We start from the raw sequence: 23646 nt of genomic DNA, 5'->3' as shown, positions 1-23646 counted from the left end.
CCACGGCCTCCAACCTCATCGTTCCCCAACCTCGCACTGCCCGCTTCTATCTCCTTCCCAAAATCCACAAACCTGAATGCCCTGGTCGACCCATTGTCTCCGCCTGCTCCTGCCCCACAGAACTGATCTCCAACTATCTAGACTCCATTTTCTCCCCCTTGGTCCAGGAACTCCCTACCTATGTCCGTGACACCACCCACGCCCTCCACCTCCTCCAGAACTTCCAATTCCCCGGTCCCCAACACCTCATCTTTACCATGGACGTCCAGTCCCTCTACACCTGCATTCCCCATGCAGATGGCCTCAAGGCCCTCCGCTTCTTCCTGTCCCGCAGGCCCGACCAGTCCCCCTCCACTGATACCCTCATCCGCTTAGCCGAACTCGTCCTCACACTCAACAACTTCTCTTTCAATTCCTCCCACTTCCTACAGACAAAGGGGGTAGCCATGGGTACCCGCATGGGCCCAAGCTACGCCTGCCTCTTTGTAGGTTACGTGGAACAATCCCTCTTCCGTACCTACACCGGCCCTAAACCCCACCTCTTCCTCCGTTACATTGATGACTGTATCGGCGCCGCCTCGTGCTCCCACGAGGAGCTCGAACAGTTCATACACTTCACTAACACCTTCCACCCCAACCTTAAGTTTACCTGGACCATCTCTAACACCTCTCTCCCCTTCCTGGACCTCTCTGTCTCCATATCGGGCAACCACCTAGAAACCGATATTCATTTCAAGCCCACCGACTCCCACAGCTACCTAGAATACTCCTCCTCCCACCCACCTTCCTGCAAAAATGCTATCCCCTATTCCCAATTCCTTCGCCTCCGCCGCATCTGCTCCCAGGATGAGGCATTCCACTCCCGTACATCTCAGTTGTCCTCGTTTTTCAAGGACCGTAACTTCCCCTCCTCGGTGGTTGAGAACGCCCTCAACCGTGTCTCCCACATCTCCCGCACCTCATCCCTCACACCCCGTCCACGCAATAAAAACCAAAAAAGAATCCCCCTCGTCCTCACGTACCACCCCACCAACCTCCGGATCCAACGCATCATCCTCCGACACTTCCGCCATCTGCAATCCGACCCCACCACCAAAGACATCTTTCCCTCCCCACCCTTATCTGCTTTCCGGAGGGACAACTCTCTCCGTGACTCCCTTGTCCGCTCCACACTCCCCTCCAGCTCCACCACACCCGGCACTTTTCCCTGCAACCGCAGGAAGTGCTACACCTGCCCCCATACCTCCTCCCTCACCCCCATCCCAGGCCCCAAGAAGACTTTCCACATCAAGCAGATGTTCACCTGCACATCTGCCAATGTGGTATACTGCATCCGCTGTACCCGGTGTGGCTTCCTCTACATCGGGGAAACCAAGCGGAGGCTCGGGGACCGCTTTGCAGAACACCTACGCTCGGTTCGCAATAAACAACTGCACCTCCCAGTCGCGAACCATTTCAACTCCCCCTCCCATTCCTCAGACGACATGTCCATCCTGGGCCTCCTGCAGTGCCACAACGATGCCACCCGAAGGTTGCAGGAACAGCAACTCATATTCCGCTTGGGAACCCTGCAGCCCAATGGTATCAATGTGGATTTCACAAGTTTCAAAATCTCCCCTCCCCCTACCGCATCCCAAAACCAGTCCAGCTCGTCCCTGCCTCCCTAACCTGTTCTTCCTCCCACCTATCCCCTCCTCCCACCTCAAGCCGCACCTCCATCTCCTACCGACCAACCTCATCCCGCCCCCTTGACCTGTCCGTCCTACCTGGACTGACCTATCCCCTTCCTAACTCCCTACCTACACTCACCTTTACTGGCTCCATCCCCGCCTCTTTGACCTGTTTGTTTCCTCTCCACCTATCCTCTCCTCTATCCCTCTTCTATCCGCCTCCCATTCTCTCCCTATTTATTTCGGAACCCCCTTCCCCTCCCCCTTTTCTGATGAAGGGTCTAGGCCCGAAACGTCAGCCTCTCTGCTCCTATGATGCTGCTTGGCTTGCTGTGTTCATCCAGCCCTGCACCTTGTTGTCTCGGATTCTCCAGCATCTGCAGTTCCTACTATCTCTAAGTCAAAAAGCAGTTGTCCAACTTGTAACTCACTGGTGTTGGCTTTACAAACTTTTTTTTGCATGACTGAGCTCATTACAGAATCTCAAGTCTTACCCATTTCAGTCTGCATGACCTTTTTAACAATGTTAAGTGTTAAATATTGCTAATCATCCTCTTGGGTACTGAAAATGCCTACTGCAAATGTGAATTTTCATTCCTTTGGATTTTAATTGCATAGAAATTTTAAAATGAGAAAATTAATACTTTTGCCATTATATTCTAATTTCTTAAAAAAAAATTGCTATGAAAAGAATATTTATGCTTTAAAAATTGGAACTTGAGAAAAGTAACTTTAAAATTATGTTTCAAAAGTCCTTTTAATATTGTAGTCACAGCATACAACCATCTGTTCCATTGAGAGAATCGTTGAGCTATTAGCTCAGAATAAATGACAAAGGGAGACACTTAGAATTCAATTAACTATTGGACAATATAATGAGTCCTTCACAGGTGTGAGAATTTGAAGCTTCGGAGGGAACAGCAGAATGGAAGGACACCGCAGAGAATGTCAATGCAATTAACTTTATTGCCTGGTGGCACAATGGCCTACATATTAATAGCCATTTTGCTTTGGTTGTGATGAGAGTGACAATTAAACGTTACTTTGGCAGAACTCTGCATGACAGCATCAGGAAGAAGAGTTTGCAACAGGGAGATGAGAGAAGGCCAACCAGCTGAAGGATCACTGTACTGAAACAGGCAACCAAGGGCATGCCATAAAAAGGAGATAAAGGAGCGAGCCTCCACTCACACCTGCAACCTGCTTAGTCCACCTGAGAAAGAAACATACAACTATTCAACTGCAGAAGCCATCACATCTGTTGAATACTGAGTTCAAGCCTCAATCTTTACCTCTCATGAATCTTCAAGCATGCTAGCCTTGCAATAATAATAGTCTGATCTAATTTTTATCTTTTATCCATGACTTTTAAATTTTATCAGTATTTTAGCTAATAGTGTTATTATTCTTTCTTAGTGACTTTCAACAATAGTTGTGCAATTAATTCATCTTTTCTTAAAACTAAAGTTACTTTTTGAGTGTTTTGATATTAGAAAGAAAAAAGTACTCAATGAGCTATCCAAATTCACAGTTCACAGATCCACTGTGAGAATGTGATTAATGTCCTTGTGGCATATTTTTTAGAAAAAGTTTGTCCTTTCCCTTTTTTCCTCCATCTCAAAGGTTTTTTTAATTTTTTTCTGGTTAGTATCTGGTTTGCTTTTGCATTCACCCACTCACTGGTACTTACGTTTGCTTTTAATTTTGTGCTCCTTTAATTTGATTAATTAAGGAAGATGTGCTTGTTCTGATCACCGTGGTCCCAGATGCCTGCCTTCCCCTATTGTAACATTATCAGTTCCACAGTTTCCGTAACTTGTACTGTCAAATATATAGCATTTTTTTAAAATGGTTTGTCTAACTAATGCCAAACAACATGACATTGGTGAATTTAAAGTTAAGAAAGCACTGCATTAAATCTAACCTCTATGAGTTGACTTCCCCCCCGCCATCCCATCTTTTTATCTTTTCTGTAGCCATTGACTCCTTGTTGACTCATGGTTCTATGTATATTTGTTACTGCTGAATATCTAACTCCGTTTTCCTACAGAGATGTGGAGGTTCACAAATACAAATCTTTGCAGGCAGAACAATTTGGGATACTTGACTTTGTAAACAGAAGCATTGAGCACAAAAGTAAGGGATCGTATCTAGAATTATCTTGGACTGCATGACTTAGCTGGCTGAGCCATTTAGAAAAAATGTAACTGTTAGATTCATAGAGAATGTTAGCCTCGAGTACAAATATTATTTTGGTGAAATCTACAAAACTCTCAATATTAAAATAAATTTCAGCATGTCTTATTAAAATTCTCAAAATCTTCATGCTCCAGTGTTTGAACTGATTTTTCTTAAAGTTTATTTCCCATACTGGTATTCACAATAAATATTGCGCTGTATATACATGATAGTGGTTTTGTTCTATGGTGTAATTCATATTTCATTTATCATTGCGATGCAGGAAGAATATTTTAAAAGACCACAGCATGTGGATTTCACTGCTTTAAGTTTAGTGTTATTTTATGGGATTTGTGTATCTTGAAAAAATGCACCATGCGCTGCATGCGCATTGACAGTAACTAATGTACTATAAGGAACATAAAATGCAATTTTGTGCAACTTATATTGGATCCTTATTTAAGCATCCAAAGGTCACCTTAATATGAGTAGAAATATTTCCAGTGATTTCTTTATTAATGGTATTTATGAAAAGGCAGTATTTCAGTTAAACACTCCCTCGGCATGCTGAGTATTAGTCTGTGGGTGGCTTCTGGTGTCTTTCATTTTTCTTGCCTTTCTTCTCACTCCCAGTCTGCGGCTCTCATCAGTGCAGAAGGGTCTCTCTGTTCCAGCTGTATTTGGAGCTGACTGTTCTCAATAGTGTCTTCTTTTGTTTCTCTTTTCCATTTGGAGGCATAGTTTATAAAGTCCTGTGTCTAATGAAAACGGAATGTCTGTGGGAGTTGAAATAGAAACAATGTCCTTTGCACCACCATCTTTAGATGCACGTTTGGGCATCATGTGAACCCTTCTCTGCAGGTGGGTGAGGACCTCATGAATATTCAGTAGTTACTCCAATGATATCATTCTGACCCTGATGCACAGTTAACTGGCAGTTGCATGTTTGTTGCTAAGTACAGACATTGCCTGAGAAACCCAGGGACAAGGAGAAGCAGGTAAAAGATGTCATTTAAAAAATAAAAGTAAGTCTCCTTGTTAGGCAGATGGTGGAGGAGCACTTTGCTGGACCATGAAATCTAAGGTCTCCCCTGCCCTGGCTTTCCCACACCTCCATGACTGCAGCTTATACCAAATCATTCCTGCACGTCCTGAAAGTGATCTTGTGATCCTCACAATCTTGCTTCTGTTTTTTTTGCCACAACCTTGCTTTGCATTACTTTGCAAAGAAAAGAAGACAAACATTTTTTGGTGCTTGATGCCATTTTGTTCAGGAAATTAGCATGGAAACATTATATGTGTCAGCGTTTGCAGAGTGAGCAGGTTTTGTTGGAAGCCGGCATGTAATGCTGATTTGATGCGATGAGTGCCATGTCTGGCCAGCTAATGTCCACTTAACCACATGCATTCAGTAGAAGTCAAAATGTACTCTGGCAACCCCAATCAATGCTATTTAATGGGATCATAAACTGCTTTCAGGTTAGTTACTGCTTGATTTCAGTTTGCTATGTAGAAGTTTATGGTTATTTCTATTGCCGTTTGAAGTTGCGGAAGTCCTCAGGTAGTAGTGTAGCACATGCTGAAGGTCTTGGTTCTGATTTCAAGGATCCTGTTCAGCCCACTCGTTCCCAGGCATGTGTGCAATAGTTTGTAACACTCATGTCCTAAACATAGAAGGTGAGTAAGTGAATGTAACATAGGGAAGAGGGAGAGTGAGCAAGACCTTCTGCAGGTGATCATATTGAGTCAGGATCTCGGAGCAACAATTAATTCAGACTCAATGAGGCACAGTGTATCAAATCTCTCCAATTCACCAATGAACTACTGGATGAAATGTATATATCTGCTGCAACCCAGACTGCAGCTTCAGAACAGGGTGAGAATGGTATTACCAATAGTAGCAAAGGTGACTGTAGCTTTGACCTTGTATGCACCAGCTCCTTTTAGGCAACAGAAAGTAATATGTCCAATGTCTCCCAATTGACTGCCCACAGTGAGATCACTGAGGTATCTGCAAGCAAAGAGAGCTGAAGACATTTCATTTTCTTCTGCCTGTAGAGACCAGACACAGTGAGCATGTACCATTGCAAGGATTTCAGACTTCTTCATAGTGCAAGGAACAACAGACTGCAAATAACTCCTTTTCTAAATGTAATTTCTAAATTGTATCCCAATTGGAAGGGAGTCTAATCCTTGAGCATACACCTGGTGTGTGGGCCACACCTGGTGTACAAGTTCATATCCAGTATCCTGTCAGTAATGGAGTTATCTTCATTTTGTAACAATAGCTACCATCTGCAGTTGAGCCAACACAGTGAGGCAGGATCACACAATCATTACGCCACATAAGGAGGCCATTTAACCCATCAAGCCTGCACCAGTCTGTTATCTAGTTTGACTCTATTACCTGAAGCCAATCTCTTGCTTTTTTTCCCATATTCCTGTACACGATTGTTACCAAAGAAATCACGCAATGCCCTCTTTATGCCTCAATTGAAGCTGCCTCCTCCACATTTCTAGATAGTGTAATCCATACCCTAACAGCTTGTTGAGTGAAAAGGGTTTTTAACCTATCACATTTACACTTCACTTTAAATATATGCCCTCAGTTCTTGTTTCTTTTACAGATAGATACAGCTTTACCTATCTACTCTGCCCAACCCACTCATGATTTTGTAAACCTTTCCTCATCCACCTTCTCTCCAGGTAGAACAGTCCCAAACTCTTCAGACTACCCTATAGCTGAAGTTTCTCATTCTGGTAAAACATTTATGCATCCTAATGATAAAAAATGTGGCCTATATTATTATTTTCTTTCTGTGCTCTTGATAATTTAATAATCCATCTTAGGGGACCACCAATTTCTACAGACCTTTGCTGGTTTTTAATATTTTAATATTTAAAAGGCATTGTTGGCTGTTCTTTCTCAATCCATAGTGGATGGTCATGCACTTGACTTGATGAAAATTCGTTTGTTGCAGTTTTTGCCTACTCCATTAATCCAGAATGATCTCTACCTTTTTGAGCTTCCGTCTGCAGTATTTACGGTGCTGTCTTATCTCTGTGTTATTGGCAGGATAAGATATATGGCTTTCCATCCTGTGTAGAAATATGTCTGAATAGTTTGGCCCTCAATCATCTGAAGCTTGCAAATCAGAAAACGGGAATCAGAGAGTATGACAGGCGATGAGGAATGAGTTTACCATGATCATTGTCCACCACTTCAGTCATGGCTGCACCAATAATAATGAACAGTATTGTGGGATTAGGTAACATAGCTCTATGTGTTCCCCATTGGTTAGGTACCAATGCCAATGGTAATGTGCCAATGTTTCCTGCAGGTGAGAATGAAGCAACCCCAGGATGAGAAATAATCTCCAGTTCTTGACAAATAGCCTCCACATGAAGAGGTTATTGTTAAACTTTCCCTCTGGATGTGGAAGATGTACCGGAGGCTGAGTCTATTTTTTTTTATTACTGTTTCTTCTAGATGTGAGAAGTGAAGTGTTGGTACATGACTGTGTATGTCCCTGGAAACTGCTACTGAACTACACCAGCTGCTGGTGCGGGATCTGAAACATAAGGGAATAGGTGACTATTTAACGTCAGTGGCCATCAAGGTGATAGTTGCATTGAACTTTGATGCAACTGGTTCCTTTCAAGGACCACTGGGACTGAGTGTGGAATCTCTCCATCTCCCTCCTGTGAATGTATCAAGGCTGTTACCAATCCTATTTGTGCAAGATCACAGAACTTCATCTCATTTCCCTACGGTTAAGTAATTGCTGCAGCCCAGGCAGTGGGCTTTAGCAATATAGTCTAGATCCACACCATCTAAACAGTGCTATGGCATAGTGCGGTACGCCCATCAATACAAAAGTGTTTTCTTCCATCAATATGTAAATGATGTGAGAATATCAATCCCACATCTTAGTCTGTGCCAGGTACCTGGGGAGTTGTCATGATGCCTATATCCTTGAGAACTCTCATGTTCCTGCTGTCTTTAAGGAGCCAAATCCTTTACAATGATGTTTACAGGGAGACTAGGGCTACACTCTACAACCATGGCTGGTGACTCCATTTCCACAAACCTCTGGCTGTGAAGAATGTAAAGACAATGCTGTCCTTTCTTCAACTGGACCCAGGATGTAGCAGAAAATAGATATCCTGATGATGAAGTTCCACTGTTTGGATCAGGTTTGGGGTGCCTTGTAGTACACTTCAGACAGTGCAACACATAATCCTAGCATGCTGTGCTCTGCGAACTGGAGCAGGCAAAGAGGGGATTTGGTGGATATCGATGATCTTGGAGAGCAGCAGCAGTCTTCTGAGGAGGAAGATCACCTTCTGCCTGATAGAGCATGGCAGAATCAGGCACAAAAACCAGATTGGGCTTAATTGACACCTGGTCCCAGTAGATGTGAGCTGAGTGCAATGATCAATCCTTGACTGTACATTGGTTCTAGCTTGAAAAGCAAGCTGTCCCTGTATGTGCCCAAAGACAAGTGTAGCTTCTCTTAGTTTATTCCTGTTGGGTTTTGCTGCTGTTAAATAAAACTGACTAGTTTGAAGTGTTTAAAGGTTGCTTCTGTGTGCTGGTCCCATATTAAACAATGATAAGATGCTGGGCTCACAATGGACATTGGAAAAATGAATTTCTGTGACCTAAGAGGGATGTCAAATGGGATATGGTTAAGGACAGGTAAATAACGTGACTTAGTTAAGCAGCGATGAGTGCAGGAATAACACAATGTGGACCTGGAGGAACATCACAGGACAGGCAGCATCAGAGGAACAGGAAAGCTGACGTTTCGGGTTGGGACCCTTCTTCAGAAGTGTGTGCAGGAATGTACAGTTTTAAGTCCAATGAAGAGTCAGTCACAGCACCTATATGTGATGAGAAGAAATGATTTGACCTTTCTATCTCATAAAGTGCTCAGTATACTCCCCACCCCCACCCCCCTTCCCATCTCTAGCGTATATGCCAACCTTTTCCTAGCTGAAGAAGGATCACTGGACCTGAAACATTAACTCTGCTTTCTCTCCACAGATGCTGGAAAAACTCAGCAGGACTTGCAGCAATTTTTGATTCTCTTTCTTGCCATGTTATGTTTATTCAAACAAGTTATTGTGATATTTTAGAATGGTCTAAAATTAGCCATTGTGCTACTTTTTTCTTCCCTTGAAGTTGATGACCCCTGTTGGAAACAATTTCAGGTATTCCCTTTGCTGTATTCCTTTTGTTCAGTATCCTCAAAGTTTACTAAGCGTTATGATCTTTATGCAATTGTCTGCCCTTAACTCTAGTTTGAAATCAGAACATGTGGATATTTTTAATTGAGCACCATTGCTGTCAATGTTTTTCAAATTCAAGGTCACCTCAGTAGAATGTCATACTCATACACAATTCTGTGAATCAGTTGGCATGCCAGTCTCTTGTTAGTCAAGTCTTGCTTACGGAATCTATTTACAATGCTGGGCAGAGAAAAAAGTCTTCATCACCTCAAAATAAATCAATCCCCCTGTTTCTAGTCAAGATCACCTTAATAGAAAGGGGAACAAAACATTGAGGTGGGGAAACCCCACATCGTTGAAGTAGCCAACCATACAAAGAAACTCAAAATGGGGGTAAAATTTCCACCAAAAAGAAGGTACACGTAGATTGACAGAAACATTCCTTTTATGTTTGAATCAGCTAGTTTGTGCAGTGTATTCAGCATGGTCACCACATATCTTTTTGCTTGCCTTCTTGTTCTGGACCAGATTTGGAATACATTAAAATGATGTGTAGGCGATTATCTGAATATTCAAATACTGTTTGAAAGAAAGGCTTGTTTTTCAAGTGAACAATAAGGCATTTTATGATGTACAGTGTGTGGTTTCCTGCAGTAGTGGGGATCTTTACAGGCAGACAGAAGAAAAACAACTTGTACAATTTAGCTTTAAAAAAAATGAAGTTTAAAATTTGGAAATCTCTTGTTGAAAATGTTTTTTACATTCTCGAAAGGATAAAATCAGCAGTAAACATGAACCATAGGAAAACTTGAGATCTGAGTGATTTTTGTACACTTGATTTCTGAATTAGATATAGCAGAGGGCATTCTTTTATGCCTAAGTGACAAAACAACACTGATGGAAAGCTGATTCTAAGCAAGATAAATAACATTTTACCATCATGAGATGGACAAATTACCATCTAAACTTGATCAATATTGGACAAGGACATTTCCTTTTCATCCATTGACATCAACTTTGTAAAAGCTATTTTTCAAAATAAATTCCTCAGCATCACCAAGGCTAAAATACTTTATAAAAAGGGCTTTTCTTTTCCTGCTACATGGCCTGTCTTTATCACGTAAAAATGTTACTTTTCTTCTCTAAATTCTTCTCCCTTTGCACATGCATCAAGGGCGCTGCAGAGCACACAGGAAGGTAATTGGAAGTCAGTACACAGCAGCCCAAGGTCATTGGGTCGGTTTTGCAAGAAGCAGTCAGCCAAAATAGCAAGGCTGGTATTCTCTTTGTTGACATGTTAAATTAACAAAACTGTACTGTTTAATTTTAAAATCCTTTTCATACAAATACTATTTCATTGCCAAAAAAAAATCTCTATATTTGCAGTTTGGTGGTCAACATGTTTTATCCACTTTCAAAATGCAGTGAGTCAATACAAGAGTGCATTGTGCAGGATCAATCCAATATGAAACATTTAAGTCAGAGGACAATCTTCAGGAAAACTGATAGACTGAAAAGCGGAGGCAAGCTTATTTAAATTTAAATGTTCAGTACATCCTAATGAATATGCATAGCAGAATTATTTTGGAGTGTGCTCTGTGCCACAAGCGAAAAGAAACACTTCAGTAGAGGTTTGGCAGAATGCAATCCGTAGTTAATTACTGTTGGTCAAAGATATCGATAGGAATTCTACCCTGTTTGTATCCCTGATAGTGGAATGTATGGATGCCTGCAGCTATTGCCACAGAGAAAATGAGAGTTTCATTGGTATAGTGCATTACTGCATCACTCAGAAATGTCTCAATATGCATTATATTTAACTAATTACTTCAAAGAGTCACAGATTCGTACAAATGCACAGCACAGAAAAAGGTTCCTTGGCTCATCGAGTCTGTACTGGTCAAAAACAACTACCTACTCTTCCTAATCCCATTTTCCAACGCTTGGCCCATAGTGAAAACACTTTTCCTTGCAACCCCTTCAGCCTCCTGTCTCTAAATTTTACCTGTGCCCCCAGCCTATTGAATCTTTCACCCCATTGAACACTTTTTCTTTATTTCTTTACGCTTCTGCCTTTATATTCTATACTTTGGCTTATTTTTCTGTGTTTTAAGATGGCACCAGAGAGTGGCGACACTGTACAACGTTTTTCACTATTTTGTAACAAAATACGCGTGACAATAAATAAATCAATCAAGAGGAAAGGTTTCTTCCTATCTAAGCTCCTCATAATTTTACACCTCTGAATCATGTCCCGACTCCGTCTGCTCTGTTCCAAGGAAAACCACCCCAGTTTATCCAATCGCTCTTCATAACTAAAACTGTCCAGCCCAAACAATGTCCTGGAAATCTCCTCTGCACCCTCTCCAGTGCAGTCACATCCCCCCTATAAGGTGGATTTCAGAACAATAGAATACTCTAGTTGTGGACGAAATAACTTTTTATACAGATCCTGCACAACCAGCTTTTAAACTCTATGCATTGGCTAATAAAGGCAAGTATCCTTCTCTCTTCCCTAAGCACATTTTGTTGCATTTATAAAGTGGTGAAACACCCAATTAGTATTATGGGATAGTTTGAGAAGAGAGGAACAAATTGGCTCAGTGGTTAGCACCACTGTCTCTCAGCACCAGGGACCTGGGTTCAATTCCACCCTCGGGCAACTGTCTGTGGAGTTTGCACAGTCTCCCTGTGTCTGCATGAGTTTCCTCCAAGTGCTCCGGTTTCCTCCCACAGTCCAAAAATGTGTGGATTAGGTGGATTGGCCATGCTAAATTGCCCAGAGTGACCAAGGATATGAGGGTTAGGTGGATTAGCCATGAGAAATGTAGGGTTACAGGGATAGGGAAGGGTGTGAGTCTGTGTGGGATGCTCTTTGGAGATTCAGTGTGGATTTGTTGGGCTGAATAGCCTGTTTCCACACTGTAGGAATTCTATTCTATGAAAACTTTATTTTATTAAAGGAGGATGCTGGCACACTAGTGGTTTAGCTCCAATTTCCTTTCATTCTGACTAATGTTTCCACTATTATTTCAAATTTAGTTTCATTTTGGTTATGGATAAAAAGTGCTGAACATGTGCTATTGTTGTGCAGCACAATGTGGCATCTGATGCAGAAGTGGAGGTTTTTTTTTAACTCGTTCTTAAGTTTAATTCACCAGAGCAAAGAGATGAACAGAAACCAGTTGACTGAGAGCAAAGCAATTGCACGGATTCTTGAGAACTGCTGGTGACAGTAATTTATCTCTGCTGCTGTAACATCTGAGGGAGAACAACCAATGTATAGTAGTGCTGAGAATTGTTGGAGATATTGGCTAGGGACAGAGAGGTTAGAGAAAAGTTGAGAGATCAAAGATCTGTCAAATTCAGACAAGTTCATGGCAGGAGAAAGACATAGGGGACGGAGGATGTTTTAGTATTTTTTTTTCTGTTCTTCATACAAGCTCAAGCTAGACTTCTAGGCTTCTTTTAAACAACATTTATTGGTAATACATGATGGACAGGCAAAAGAGTTCCAAGCTGTAAATTGCAATAATTTCAATGTTCTAGCAGAACCCTATCACATAACTACTGATATTACAGTTACATAACAGAATGCCACAGAGGCTCATTCACATTTTAATTAAACCCTACCTCTAAAGTGGGATAAAGAACAGAAAAAGCACGGATAGAGACACATAATGTTAAGTCTGTAAAGAGCTCAATGAGTTCTCATAAAGAGGCAAATTCAGGGAGCGAGGAAAACATGACCTGAGAAGTAAAGAAAAATATCAAGAGAGAGAAGAAGAAATGCAGAGTTGAAGGACCAAATTAAACTGACACAAGGTGATCTATTAATGTGTAAAAGAGTTGTATATATCACATCTAACAATTTCTACACAAAGCCTAGCATTGCGCTAAATAGCTGTCTCAGGCTGTAAAATCCTGTTTAAAGGGAAAATTCTGGCTGAGAATTTGTAGTGCCATTACAGCATGCTGAAAAGTGAACAACATTCTTTAATTTCTGGATCAGCTTGTAATGTTGTTGATCTTGTGAAAGTGGAGGACTGCAGCAAATCTGAATGGGTCTGTTTCTGCATTAGGTGTCCTTTTCCAGATGGATCAATCCTGAATAAACAAATTAAATTTGACAAGATGATATAATGAAATAATGCAATTATTTTCTGAACTTCTCAAAGGAACCATGTCAGAGGCATTAATACAGGTGAATTCAGTTGGCGCAATAATGTTAGTATTTTAATGCAAAGGCTTACATGTTGTGGAACCATACGTTTAAGGTTGAGACACCATTCTGAGTACAAAAGTGACCAATGAACTTAAGGCTAGACATGATGACTAGAATCCTTACACAGGGGCGTTCAAGTTGGGATAGTATTGTGATTATGCATTTATTAAGCTTTAGGTTTTAAGAGCCTGAAGTTAGTAGGAATAAAGTAAAGCTGGAAATAATAACAGCTCTCAGCTTTTGAAGTTCCAGGAAAGAAAGAGAAAGGAGTAGAAGATGATGCAACTAATCCTGATTTCAAATGAGGCAGTGTAATGATGAGAGAGTCAGTATTGGTTGACACATATTTGGAGTTAAATGAAATACTAGAGGAAGTTTAGGGCCATAATGGCTACAGTTACATCAATCAAAGAGATGCCAAGCTTGCAGGCTGAAGGGGAAAAAGCAAAGTGGCCCTTTAAATGATAAACTTCCCCTGAATTCTGTCAAAATTGCAACAGTTATATTTCAAGCAGTCTTTCTAAGCCTCAGAGCAATATTCAGCAGGTGGAATATTTGGACTTTATCAGGGAATGTCAAAGTGAAATGAAAGGCTTGGCATAGAAGTAGAAGCCATGGTCATGATCAGATCAACTGAGATACAAGCTTCCACACTTGTAATTTATGAAAGTGTAGCCTCTGAGGTATTTTGTCCTTGGATTCCTCAGATACTTGTTCCCCACATATTGACTGGTAGTCCTCTGTGAGAGACATAAGAGAACAGAGTGAAGAGAGATTGTTTCACTCAAAAGGTATACCCACTGTTGGAGTAATGAGATGACTGCCCCTGCAAAGACAGCAGTAATGCATCTCTTTAACTAAAAGAGATTGAGGTCTTCTTCACTCTGATTCAGGGGAAAACCTCTTCTACTTCCCTGATCGCACATCATCCTGCTGCCCAGAAGCACTTGGGTTCTGACCTATGGGTTAAGGAGGCCCCTTGGCATGCCCCTTTTCCATCATGATTGGCCCACAAAGCATACACAGGTTGTCCCTCTCCCTGGCACCCTGCTGCCAATGGGGCACACCATCTGTGTCACTCTCATCACTCAGCCTTATTAGACCAAATAAGTTCATTGAAGCATTTGCAAAACTGCACCCATTGCTCCATTGCTGACATTGTCGGCCATTTCTAACCATGCTGCCCCTGGTCAGCAGTGTGGGCTGCCTGTAACCACTGCCAGGGGTGAGAAATACATCGAGCTGTATTAGCTTCCAGAATGATCCGCAGCAATAGATCTGAAAAATGTAGCAGCTGCCCTGGCCTTCACTGCCCACTGTCCCCTTGTCTGCTTCAGTCTCCATTAAATGGATGTGTAGGAGCTCTGAAATGTCTTACTGCTTGCACTTTAAATCAGGCCCACATCTGTCCTGATCTTCCCACCTATGTCATCATGAATTGAATATTGTAAGTGACTGATGGAAATTAGGAGATGGCTGGGTTTGCTGACACCCAGGCGCATGCATATTTGCAGCAAAATCTCAGAAAAAAACATGTTAAAATAATGGTAATTACTGAGTTTTTTTAAAAACGTGTTAAATTTGGCTTTAAATTGTACATTTGGAAGCACATTTTGTAAAGAAAATGGGAGGCGAGCGTACAGGATTGGAATTTTATCATCCAATGGCTGTTGTCATGTTGAAAGAAAGTGAATTAAGATGAACAGTGTTTGAAAAAAATGTTTAGGACAAGTGTAAAGATGGGATACCATGATGTGCATATTGCAAAAGAACGAACAGATTTGGGAGGGAGAAAACTTGAAATTGATCATGAGTCTATGCATTGTGATCTTTAGCTAGATATAAAACAATCCAATATTATGTGGTTAATACTGCAGAAATGTTGGCCAGAAGTTTACAAAAGTGATCAAAGTAAGACCACAAAATGACCGAATAAAACAATTAATTGTGGATGCTACAAATCTGAAACAAACATAAATTGCTTGAGAAACGCAGCTGGTCTGGCAGCATCAGTGGAGAGAAATCAGAGTTAACATTCCGAGTCCAGTGATTCTTCATTAGGAGAAGGGTCACTGAATTCAAAATTTAACTTTGCTTTCTTTCCAGAGATACTGTCAGACCTGCTGAGTTTCTCCAGTAATTTCTGATTTTGTTCCATAAAATGCCAGAATTGATAAACTGAATGCATAATGTTAGGTTTCAGCCACATCTTTAATCTATGTCGGCACAGTGCTGACTGTAATCTCCTTAGATCAATGACTGTTTCATCAATTCAGTCAGTGTTCAGAAAGCAATAGCCCTTCACTGCAATAACAGTGACTGTAGGTCACTTTACTTCATCATTCAGAGGTTTTGTCTTATCTTCCTTATTTGGTTGCTTTCTATGGCTTTTTCTATCCAATCAGTAGAAAACAATTAAAACCTAACTATTTAAGAGATAAGACTGCACTTAACATTCTCATCCAATGATGTGATAAGTAAAATTATTATAATGATAATCCAAAAAAGGCCAACTGAAGATGACAGTCCTGGTAACTCGGCTGTTATGTTATGTTGAAAGTACTCTGTGTGGTGTCTGTAGCTATGTACCCAATTAAAGGTGGGTTTGTTACACCCCTTCTTAAGTATATCAGGTTTAATTAATTTCGGGATCGTAATGCATCTCTTATCTCATTCATTCATCTTTGGTAATAGAACTTTCTAAACAGCAAATGGAAGCAGCTTCCCATACTGACTGGGAGATTTCTTTCATGCAGTTCACACACTTAAATAAGAATGTGAAGATAAAGGGAACTGGGGACTAAGAAACGTATTCAGCATTCTTTGCAGGTGAAACATGAGGAATGGCTGTTTCCACGAATTGATGACACTGGAGTGAATGTATTCTTTTAAAGAAACTTCGAGCCCAAGTTCTCTTGGGACAGAGATAAAGTGCAACAATTTTCCTGAAAGGTTGAATGTGCTTCATTAAAGGCTGTCAGATCAGATTTGAAGATTGCAAACATACTGCTTGAAATTAACTGTGTCCAACTTCTGATTGATTGTCTGTCTTGTTGGGCGCCCATCACATTACGTTTATCTGCTCTTTTTCTTCTCATCTCTTTTCTAGTGCAATTTGATGACTGTGCTGGGAATCGGGGAATTCATTTCGAAAGCAGTGACCCTGACTTCAAAGTGGGGACAGATGGCACCTTGTATGCAGCCCACTCAATGCAGATCCCCTCAAAGCAAGTAAAGTTTGCAGTGACTGCACAGGATGCCAGGGCCCAGGACAAATGGGAAACAGTGGTCAAGCTTCTTGTAAAAGCACAGGGAAATTCGATGCACAATGTACAAAAGGTATTAACACCATCTGTTCTGAAGACAGTTTTCAAAGAACCTGTTAAAATACTTCAATGTTATATTATGTAAATGACTTTTGATATGGTCTGTTGAATAATACTTTCCAGATGTCTGTTCGGCTAGAGGCTGACTAATATTAAAGGCGGGTTTGCCGTTAGGAGATCTGTACCAGCTGGCGGAGCTGTGTTTTTGCTGAATGTAGTGAAAGGTGAATGCTGATGGTATTTCATGCACATTGGTTTTCTAGTTTAGTAAATTATTCAAAAAGATAATAGCCGATTATTTAATATTGTGATATGTCAGTTTTGTTTGTCCGTTAGATCCTGAAAGATGATGGTAAGCAAAAGCAAGTTTTGAGCTTTGAGCTCTTCGGTTTCACTTTGTTTTTCATGGTTCAGTTTTTCTTTGTTTTTGTCGGTAGAATTAAAGCACTAAACGTTCTATATATTGTGCGCACGCTGAATTCAATTTATCTGACCAAGGGCCATCGGAGGGACAATGCTTTGCTCTTGCAGTGGCATTTGCAATGGAAATCTGATCATCTTGTAATTCAACTGTAGCCTGACTTCCACTGTTTAGTATGAATTACTCAAATTGTAATGACTAATGTGCAAGGAGCTTGCTTCAGCTCAGACTTTAAAGAAATCTTATTTTGATTTTCAATTTCTTGGTTCTATCCACCACACTCATGTGCTCCTAACATCAGGTAGAAAGCAGATTTCCATGTAGGTAAAAAAAGAATGAATAGCCTGGAATTTCCCTACAGTAAACATCCAGCACAGCTGTACAGCCCAGACACTGTCCATCAAATGGAATCTGGAAAAGCTCTCAAAATGAGCCCACTGTTAGAAAACTTGAAGGAATTGAGAATTTTGTAGACCTTTTTTGTCTAAAAGTTAAACAGGATTTTGTTCTCTTTCTCCATTTGAAGTGGGTTTTGTGTTGGTAAAGTGTACAATAGTTTCCTAGAAATTAATTGAAAACAATAAAAGGAGTATAGACTCATATTTAAAGAGTGCTTGTCAACAGGAATTTTTTATCCACATTAAAGACATTTGAATGATTGCAGAGTCTTTGCAAGGTCTGTGCTGACAAAAGCAGATGTCAACTTCTGATGAAATCAACAAAAGGATTCTGTGGATTAAACAAAACTGGCTTCAAAACAGATACTCAGGACAGGGAAGAATGATATTATTCCAGCTTTTACCTCTCTTCTGTAACACGCACCATAATGCCCAGGATTTGGCATATGTTGATTGAGTTTGTCTACATTCTCAAGAGTGACATAAACTGAGATTTTTATAATTTATTTTATTATGATATTTGGGTTTTTTTTTGAGTTAGTAACCCCTGTAGGTTTTCTGTGTACCTGAAGTTAGTTATTTACTTGTAACTAATTCTGCAGCCATGGTGATTTTATTTTAAAAAGCTTTTGAAGTCTGGCTTGAGGCTGGATGGCATGTGTGTGTACCACTAATGGATTTGTTTATCTTAGATTGTTTTGTGACCCAGGAAGGTAAATAATAGGATCTCAAAATTTGTTAGAAACTTCTGGAACTTGATGATATTTAAGCTTAAGGAAAACACCCATAACTTTGAAAAGAGTAGTTTTGTTTTCAGTTCTATTTTGAGTTTTGGGCTGTCTGTGGAGCCCTTGGAATAAGATGACTGTGCAGATCAGTGTTCCTAAGAAGTGAGGACTATACAGTGAACTGTGTTACCTTGGAGTGAAGAGTAAATGTTAGTCTCAAATCAGAAGTATTGGAATAAAACCCGAAAGAAGCAGAAAAATATTTGAAACTCGGGCATATAAGAGTTCCAGGAAGAAGCCATCAGCAGTTCCAGTCTCAATGTGAAATCACAAGTTTCTTAAATCTACCAATATGTTAGATACAGGAACTCTTGTATGAGTATTGTATGTGTGATGTTTTGAGTGCTGTACAAAGTTCTGTTTTCTTTCTAACAATTTTTGAATGAGTATTTTGTGTTTCATGAGATTATACTTTGACTATATATTTTTAAAAAATCTTTGAAGTGGTATTATAAGTGGATGTTTTGGTTTATTCTATTTTATCTTCATTTTTATTAATAAACTTCTGTTTTATTGCTGCAGCAAAATCTGTGATATTGCACAATTGTAATCAATAAGAAGCCACTTTGACTAAACCAAAGTAAATCCACGCATGATCTGTCAAGACAGGTAGTGTCGGGGATCTGACTGGTTTATTTTTAACATTTAGCCGGGATCAAAACACCAGAAGATATGTTGTTTAAGTCCTTTCTGAAACAGCTTGACCCTGGCATTGCAATTGTTCCTTGGTCACAAAAATGTAAAAGAAAATGTTGCATTCAGCAGCAAATTACCTTAACCTTTTGCGTGTTTACGTAATTTATCTTCCTTCTTATTGTTGTTGGAAATGAAATGCGTTGGCTTTCGTTGAGCAGTTTTTGCTATCTTAAAAAACTGTGGTTAAAATCTTTGCAAGCTCTGAATGACGTGAACTCTGGTTAGAAAATTTGGAGAATTATGTTAGGTAAAGCAAGGTCATTTTTGATGTCAAAACTGACAAGTCACATTTTCCAACTAAATTCTGGATGTCGAATGAGAAGCTTGCTAGTACATGGCGGAAGGCCGATTAATGGAGATTCTCACCTATTGGACCGCACTGTCCAATTCTACCACCCGCAGGACGGAAGCTAGATGCGTGGAATTCAGCTCGCTGCTTGCTCCTTCACACCTCCATCTTGAGCACACGGCACCACATCTCAGGACATGCTGCATGGGCAGCAACCGCACACACCCCATGTCCACAGATGCCAGCATCTGACCCATGTCAGTCTCTCATCTCCAATCCACTTACAGTCTACTCTGCACTGCCATTCCTGCATCTATCATTCACATGCTGCTGCAAGCACATTTTGTGTGGAGGGACAGGCACCCAATTTACAGATCAGATCAGGTTACAGCTCAGGGCTGCTTCCTTGCTGCCTTAGCCATTTTTGCATGTATCTGCATGCTTACAGCATCCCTGCCTTGCCTTGTGTTTTAAACCCTTAGCCCCCTCAGCTACCCTTTTAAGACTCACTGTACTTCTGCCTTGCCTTACCTTGCCAGCCAGTCTTGCTGGTCAGCTGTCATCAGTCAAAGAGGTGGGTATATTGCTGTATGGCAAAGCAATAAGTTAGTTTGACACCTGCACCATGTGCCAGCTGTGTATGCAACAAATGCACTGTGAGTGCTGCAAGCAAACTGCTAAGTATCAAAGTCCAAGGGGAGATATCCTCAGTCAAGTACAGGGAGGTTGCCTTCAAACAGGGGATCCAGGCACAGCTAAGTAATGGACAGCTTCCATACAAGTCTAGCAGCTTGAGCAAAGTCTGGGACTGGTTAGGAGCAGGCGGTTCATACTTCTGTTGTCCAGAGAGTGGCCGATAGCCAACCTAGGGGTTCCAGTGCTACCAGTCCAGGGACATGTCTGAAGATAATTAAGGAACAGTACAGATATCAGTCAGGGGATTGATGTCTCATTTTTCAGGGCTGTCCAGCTAAGCCATTCAAGGGGGCGAACAAGGGGTAGTTCTGGGGGTCCATCCACAAAAAAATCAAGGGTGTGTTTTCAGGAGCTGCTGCTATAGGAGGCAGGCTGTGGAACTTAATGTTGAAGACTGGAGTCGGAATGTTGGGATGCAGAGGAGATGATAAACTGAGAGGTAGGGCAATCCTTGATATAAAAGTGGGTGAGACGATAGAGCATGGGAGGGAAAGGGGTCATGTGGGAGGTCAGTTGTTTGCATTTTTTCATTTTTGGGATGTGGGCATCGCTGGCTGGCCAGCATTTATTGCCTGTCCCTAGTTGCCCTTGAGAAGGTGGTATTGAGTTGCCTTCTTGAAGCACTGCAGTCCATGGCTGTGGGTTGACTCATAATGCCATGCGGGAGGGAATTCCAAGATTTTGACCCAGTTCATGGATGGTAAGTAGCATCCTGGCCTCCATGGCAGACAGTGCACTACTAGACCTGGCATTGCTTACTTGATCTGTCTGGGACTGGAGCAGGGAGATGAAGACTTAAATCTACTGATTGAGTGGACACCTAGGGAAGCCAATGGGGTTACCAGAAAGGAGATGTTTATGTTTGGGCATTCACCAAGATGAAGAAGCTGAGCCTGAGACTCACTTCAAGGAGGGACTGCTGTTGTCTTCTCTTGTGCTCTTTAAAAACAAAACAAGTGCACAACGGAGATGAAAATGGCTGTGACCCATAGCCAGAATTGGAGGTGATAGTGCTTCAATCTGTGACAGAGGGTCTTAAGTTTGAGTGACGTTAGGCCCTTCAAAATGCAACACTGTTAAACAGACATCCATACACTAGAGCTCAAACGCATCTCCGAGCATGACATGCTGTGTGTTCCTTATTTATTAGCCAACTGTATTTCGCCAAAATCCTGACCATATTGTCTAAGTTAATGACTGAATCCCACTGATTCCTGTGATGCAATAGTCATGTTTTTCTACCTAGAGAGATGAACCCCAGTTGAAAGTATCAGCCATTTGCCCATTCCAAAACAATTTGCAGAAGCTATTCGCTTCACAATGTGGACATGGAATATTGTGTAGCGCGAAGGTTGGGTGGGCTGTGTACTTTGAATATTGCAAGAATGACTGTATAAAAATCACACAAATGATGTTAAAAACTTAACATATATTTACAAAGGTGAACACCTGTTTACATTTAGGTGTAACTTACATGCCCTCATAAGGTTGTCTTCATTCTTTCCCTCCCCCTACGTCTTGGTGCATTCCCAGGCTACATAGCCGGTTGGAAGGAGACTGCCCAACAGTGGAACCTGTTGACTTTGGAGGGTTTGTCGGTCAAGCTGGGAATGTTTGTATCGCGAGGACCCAGACAAGCTGAGTGTGCTTTGCGTGAGAAGCAAGTGCAACCTTCTGGGCTTGACCTCACACAGGGTTGCGGCTGGTAGGCAGGGTAGAGGTGGAAGGCCAGGTCATCACTGGAGGGTCCTGAGAGGAGACTGTTAAATGGTCCCTGTGTGGTTTCCCCTCCTCTGAGCGACTACCATCATTGCCCTGAGCACCAGTGGTTAGTCGATGGAGTGCTAGTTTGTGTGCAAATCCAGCTGATTCTGAAACTGCAGGGCCTGGCTGTCCATGGCAGCCACCCACCTGTCCCTGGAGGCAACCAGGTGCTTGCATGCCTGAGGCAGCAGGGTGCCAACTGTATTGCTACAATCCTGCAGCTTTTTGTGTCAGTTGTCCACTGCGGCTGACATAGCTGCTTTCTGCTCTGGTACCTGAAGTCCCTAATTGCCAGGACTATTGAGTTGAGCAGGTGCCTGGTCTCCAGCAGTTCTCTGAATGCCAGTGACCTTGCTTATTAGCGCCTCCTTGTGAAAAAGGAACAACTAAACAAAGTAAAAGATAGGACAGGTCCACAGGTTAAGATGCTAAACTGAAGCAGGGCCAATTTTGGATCCATTAGGCAGGATCTAGCAGAGATTGATTAGGTGACTCTGTTTGAAGGAAAAGGAACGACTGGCAAATGGGAGGCTTTTAAAAGTGTGATATCAAGCATCCAGGGACTGTATGAGTCTGTTAGGGTGAAGGGAAAAGCTGGCAGGTTTAGAGATCCCCAGCTGATGAGGGATATTGAGGCTCTGGTCAGGAAAAAGAAGAAAGCATACATTGGGTTTAAGCTATGGGGCTCAAGGGAATCTCTAGATGACTATAAAAACCATAGGAGTACACTTAAGAGGGAAATCAGCAGAGCAAAAAGAGGGGATGAGATGGAACTGGCAGATAAGGTTAAAGATAATCCCAAGACGTTCTATAGCTATATTAAAAGTAAAAAGGCAGCTGGGAAGAGAATAGGTCCCCTTAAAGATCAGCATGGCCGTCTATGTGTGGAGCCACAGGAGATGGAGCAGATTTTTAATGAATATGTCTCTTCAGTAAACACTGAGGAGACAATCATGGATGCTGAGAAAATAAGGGAAACAAGTGGGGATATTTTGGGCTGCATACATATTACCAGAGAGGAGGTGTTTGCAGCCTTAATGTGCATTAAGGTGGATAAGTCCCCTGGGCCTGATCAAGTCCATCCTCAGATATTGTGGGAGGCTAGAGAAGAAATCGCAGATGCCCTTGCATCTTTAGCCACTGGTGAAGTTCTGGAAGACTTAAAAGTGGCTAGTGTAGTTCCTTTCTTTAAGAAAGGTAGCAAAGCTGGGGAACAACAGGCCAGTGAGCCTGACATTAGTGATGGGCAAGTTATTGGAGAGGATACTGAGGGACAGAATCAAGCAACATTTAAATAGTCAAGGTCTGATTAGGGATAGTGAGCATGGATTTGTGCAGGGGAAGTCATGTCTGACAAATTTTTTTGAGTTTTTCGAAGAGGTAACCAAGAAGATAGATGAGGGCAGGGCAGTGGATGTTGTCTATATGGACTTCAGTAAGGCCTTTGACAAAGTCCCGCATGGCAGGCTAGTCACGAAGGTTAGATTGCATGGGATCCAGGGATAGCTAGCTAATTGGCTTCAAAATTGGCACCATGGTAGGAGGCAGAGGGTGATGGCTGAAGGTTGTTTCTCAGACTGGAGGCCTGTGACCAGTGGTGTGCCACAGGGGTCAGTACTGGGATATTTATTATTTGTTATTTGTTTAAATGATCTGGATGTGAATATACCAGGCATGTTTAGTAAGTTTGTGGACGATACAAAGTGAGGAGGTATTGTTGATAGCGAGGAAGGTTATCAAAAATTACAGAGGGATCTTGATCAGATGGGGAAGTGGGCTGAGGATTGGCAAATGAAATTTACTACAGATAAGTGTGAGGTGTTGCACTTTGGAAAGTCAAACCAAGGTAGGATTTATACACTAAATGCTAAGGCCCTGAGAAGTGTTGTGAAACAGAGGAACCTAGGAATACAAATACATAGTTTGTTGAAAATGGAGGGGGTGGAGGGGGTGTCACTGG

At 41.6% G+C, this 23646-nt stretch overlaps 1 protein-coding gene across 1 annotated transcript in view; it reads left to right on the top strand.

Moving 5' to 3' along the window:
* Positions 1-23646, top strand: part of LOC109932986 (cadherin-4-like) — a 678601-nt gene that overhangs the window by 398472 nt on the left and 256483 nt on the right. The window contains exon 3 of the mRNA XM_048608578.1: positions 16418-16647. Within this exon, the coding sequence (XP_048464535.1) occupies positions 16418-16647 (230 nt within the window). The remainder of the gene's footprint in view (positions 1-16417; positions 16648-23646) is intronic.

Source organism: Rhincodon typus, chromosome 19 (assembly GCF_021869965.1).
Source record: "Rhincodon typus isolate 14 chromosome 19, sRhiTyp1.1, whole genome shotgun sequence".
Taxonomy (NCBI): Eukaryota; Metazoa; Chordata; class Chondrichthyes; order Orectolobiformes; family Rhincodontidae; genus Rhincodon; species Rhincodon typus.
This window is presented reverse-complemented; position numbering and strand designations above follow the sequence as displayed.